Consider the following 4,463-nt stretch of genomic DNA (forward strand, 5'->3'; position numbering starts at 1 on the left):
TGTTCTTAAATCAAGAAAACAAGTGGCATTAACTTAATACTGGGACACGTACTTTTCCAAACTGTGTTCTTGTTAACGATAATTTTTTTCCTAGTGAGTTATTAATCTAGGAATTTTTATAGACTCACTTGAAGAGGTTTTTCTTGTTCAGTGGCAAATACTAGTTTGTGAGCTATTTAACATCCATGGTTGGCATGAGTATTTTGACTACCACTACAATCTTCTCTACTGGTCTTTTGTAGAACCTTCTTCTGTCACTTACAGGTAAAACGTACTACAAGTTTGCATAACAAATTGTGTGGAGCTTATTAAGGTGATGCTTAAGCGTGTGTACCTGTATGTACAGCATAGTGTTGATCTGGTATCTGAATTCTCCTAAGTGGTTTGAAATATTTTACCCTTCTTCTCGCTGTTGTTTTTATGCATTTTTGTCAGATGCTTTATGCATTTTGTCAGATGCCTTTTCGGCTTCTAGTTCAGAAGGGGAAGAAATTGGTTCTGAGCAGCTTTTGGCTTCATGGTTAAGAAATTCTCCGGTACTGAAAACCTCTCCTGATTGCAGCGTGCTTCCAGACGCAAAATAGTACAGAATGCTGCTGGAGGGGCTGGGGGGAGAAAACCGGGGCTATCAGTAATGCCATTAAATGCCTAAGGAACAAAAACATGGACAGTGTTGTAGCAATGTTTATGGTGTTTTTTCAGGTACCTTTTGGCTTGTTACAAAGACCAGCTATGGAGAAATGGAGCTTAATGACAATTACTGTTTTACTAGCGCTTACTGTACGCTGGACTGTATCGCTTGGTTCTTATTCAGGTAATACATGTTCACGGTCTGTAAAACAACCACATGAAGGTGAATTATGGAACTTGTGATAGATTAAAATAAACTTGCATGTAAAATCATAAATAGGAAGCAATTTTCAAGTATTGTCGTATTTTAGTGCCTCTCTATTTCCATAACGTTCATATAATACCTTGTTCTTGTTTTTCTGAAGTGTGCAATGATTAACGTCACAGCAACTTGGAGCAAAAAGCTGAAAAAAACCCACCACAACTTTTTTTTGGGGGGATGGGGCGGGGCAATGGTTGGTAATGTTTTAGGCAGAACCAAAGAACAGCTGGCTGCTCACCCCTATGCCTTTGTTGTTTCAGTAGCTGCAGAATATTATTGCAGTCCAATTGTATATTTGTTTAATCTTGTCCTTTAAATTCTGTAACAGATATAGCCTTAGTTTGTGTTTAGATAAAACTGTACTGGTCATAACGAAGACAGTGTAAAGGTGATGTGGAGTGAGCGATTCCACTCTGCCTTGTCACTGTACTTCCTTAAGATTGTTTACAGCGTGAACTAGAGCTATAATCTTTTAATAGATTAGTATTTTTCCTCCCCATCTCATAATGCTTGCAAAGAGCTAGCAAGTTTTTTTCCAAACCTCTCAGTGCCATTCCTACACTTAGCATAAGTCTGCACAAAGCTTTTTTTTTTTTTTAAAATGAACCATTACTTTCAGTCCCCATCAGCTAAAAGAATCACGAGCTCAGTCAAATTCAACTCTGGTTTTCTTTTAAAGTAATTTGGAGCCTCACCCCCTGAGTAGTCGGAGCTGTTCAGTAGTGTTCTAGTGATTTTTAAACTGGTAACTCCTGGGTTTCATTTTCTTGAAGGAATTTGCTTGAAGATAAGTTGCATGCATACCTTCTTGCACAGTTGTTTTGAGTTTGCTTTCTGAAAGTGTCGTTAAGAGAGATCTGTTCTGTAGGTAATGGAGGCTCTCTTTACCCATCTATAAGCAGAAAAACAAACACCCTGTCTTTTGCCACACAATACTGAATTTCTGTTGCACTGCGAGTATTTACCATTACATTGCTAACTAGATTTTTTTTTTAAGTTGATTTGATTAAAAATCTTGATTAGTTTGAAAAGAGTCTGAAAATAATGCCTGAACTAAAATACCAAATTTTTAATCTTGTTGCCTACATGATGATCGTATAACTTTTGGAATACGAAAAGCTGAGTCTGATCCAGTCCAGCAAATTATTAAAGCACGTGCTTGACTTTGAGCATTGGCTGGCTGAAAAAAAAGACAAACTTGAATGTTAGAAAGAGCTGTCAAGTGCATAAGCACACTGGAATTTTAATGGGCAGGGTAACTTTTAAACTGATGTGGTCCTGTTGTTTTGCTTTCACTGCTGCCTAATGCAATAAAGTTGAGCAAAGGATTAGAAATAGCCGTCGTTCTCTGAAGCCGACGCTGGTAGAAATGCTGATTCGGCATGCTCTGAAATCACACGTGCCATGGACGGCCAGAAGCGAGGAGGTTAATTCTGCCCTCATTTACTGTATAGTCTTGGATCACTGTATCGTTTCCATTCTGTTGTTGGTTGTAGCATGCTTTTCGATCTGCCTCTGGAATTAGGGTCGTGATAGTGAGAAAACAGGTAACCGATACCTGGTTTTGAAAGGTTGCCATTTACGATAACCTTAGATTAGTTGGTCTTGGAGAATTATTGAGGAAAAATCTGACCTCATAGATTGATGCATAATTTTCTAAATGCATTGCCAAACTCCTGCTAAAATGAGTGGGAGCTAAGTACCTGTATTGAAAGGTGACTTCAGACCCTTAAAAATGTCGGTTTCCAGGTAACAACAAAACTGAATAAGACCAGTCTAAATTGAAAGTATTTATGACCCTTTTAAAATAAAATACTCCATTTTTATTAATTCTGAATTCTATTTGGCTGTATACTTGGTACTTGCTGTAGACCGAAGCTAAATACGCATTCTCAAACTAATTAATGCGTGATCAGTCTCTGTATTTGGCTTCTAGTAATCAAACATTTGAATTAAGATTCTTTTGATCATTCTGAAGCCAATTTGTTTATTTTCATCTTTTTTTTCAGAGGGGGAGAAGCTGAAATAAAATGTGTATGTTTATATATGTATGTATGTGTGTATGTACACACAAGCTCACACGCACAAAAATTTGGGTAACACCTGTTCTTGTATTTCAGTAACCCTATGACAGGTTCTTTGTTCCACTAGATTTATAGCTACAGAATGGACACTGATAAAACTCCTGTTCTCCAGTGACCTCACTTATTTGGGAAACTTTTAGTTGAATGTGTCGTGTAGTGGAGATAATCTACTCCTCTGACTACCCAGGAATAAATTAGCGGAGATAATATGTTCTCTCCACTACCCAGGAATAAATAGTACATATCTGAGCTTGTGTGACTCCCACAGACATAGATCATGTGAAAAAATATAGATGGCTTTCCTATATTTTAAAGAAACTCTTAAATCACTGTCTGGCTCGTGTCAATATTTTACTGGAAGTACTATCAGTCCAGTTTCTGTTCTCAATAAGCACAGGTTAATAGAAGTAAATAAACTCTGTGATAAAGATGCTTAACATGCTGCTATTATCAGAGTTAGGCTTACGTTTAGGGAATTGCTTGTGAGTAGACATCTGAAGTATTTGCATTGATAAAGCTTTTTGCTGTGGAAAAAACCCCGTATCTTAGTTTCCTGAAAGACTTAGGTATGCGTGTGTGAAAAGTGTTCTTTAACGTAATTCACTTTGCAGAACTGCTGTGTAACAATCACTCAGTTGAAAGATGTATGAGAGAGAATTTCTGCGCACCAAAATGGAGCAGTTATTATTTAGAAAGCTTTCTAGATGATAAAAAATTTTTTTCTAAACCTGTTTTGTGTACTGAAGAGCCTGATCTAGTAAATGGCTCATCTTAACTCTTTATTAAGAATCATGGGGGAAGGGACAGATGCAGTATTCTTGCGAGTGTTGCAAAGCGGGCAGCAGAGGAAAGGAAGAGGAACTGGGAGACTTGCAGCAGGTCCTAGTTCTACGTAAATTTAAAAATAAGGCTAGTTGTTACTTTTAATAGCAAGGTACTGCAACATGGCTGAAACACAAATGAGAACATTGTCAATTATTATATACTAAGGAAGCATAGCAGTTCACACAAAATCCGTATGAGGTGTCCATTATGTACATTTTCTTATTTCGGAGAAAGTGCCACATTTTTCATCTATACTTGGAAATGATTTTTTTTTTTGTCAGATGAGGAAGCAATTCTTCACAGTGGAATATCTTGATAAATGCTTATCGCAGAAATATCCAGAAAGCCAAAAGAATGCATAACTTTTTTTTTTCCTTCCCCGTTAGACTGCATAGCAGATGAGATCTCTATTCTGTTCTCAAATATCATAGAGGAATGGAGAATAAAATTAGTAAGATATGAATATGCAAATACATATCTGGAGGAAAAGCAATCTGCATAAACCAAGTAAGTTCCTAAATACTCTGTCATCTTTTTTTAGGTGCAGGAAAACCACCTATGTATGGAGACTATGAAGCTCAGAGACACTGGCAAGAAGTTACTTACAATTTGCCCATCAGGCAGTGGTACGTAGTGCTACCGTACTTCAAGTTACAAAGGGG

General features: G+C 37.2%; 1 protein-coding gene across 1 annotated transcript in view; it reads left to right on the plus strand.

Moving 5' to 3' along the window:
- Nucleotides 1–698: 698 nt before the first annotated feature.
- Nucleotides 699–4,463, plus strand: part of LOC104168799 (dolichyl pyrophosphate Man9GlcNAc2 alpha-1,3-glucosyltransferase) — a gene marked incomplete at its 3' end in the record, with an annotated part of 14,589 nt that continues 10,824 nt past the window's right edge. Inside the window, exons 1-2 of the mRNA XM_009709513.1 lie at nt 699–814; nt 4,343–4,427. Coding sequence (XP_009707815.1) covers nt 733–814; nt 4,343–4,427 — 167 coding nt within the window. The remainder of the gene's footprint in view (nt 815–4,342; nt 4,428–4,463) is intronic.

The sequence above is a fragment of the Cariama cristata genome, unplaced genomic scaffold (assembly GCF_000690535.1).
Source record: "Cariama cristata isolate BGI_N322 unplaced genomic scaffold, ASM69053v1 scaffold19671, whole genome shotgun sequence".
Classification (NCBI taxonomy): Eukaryota; Metazoa; Chordata; class Aves; order Cariamiformes; family Cariamidae; genus Cariama; species Cariama cristata.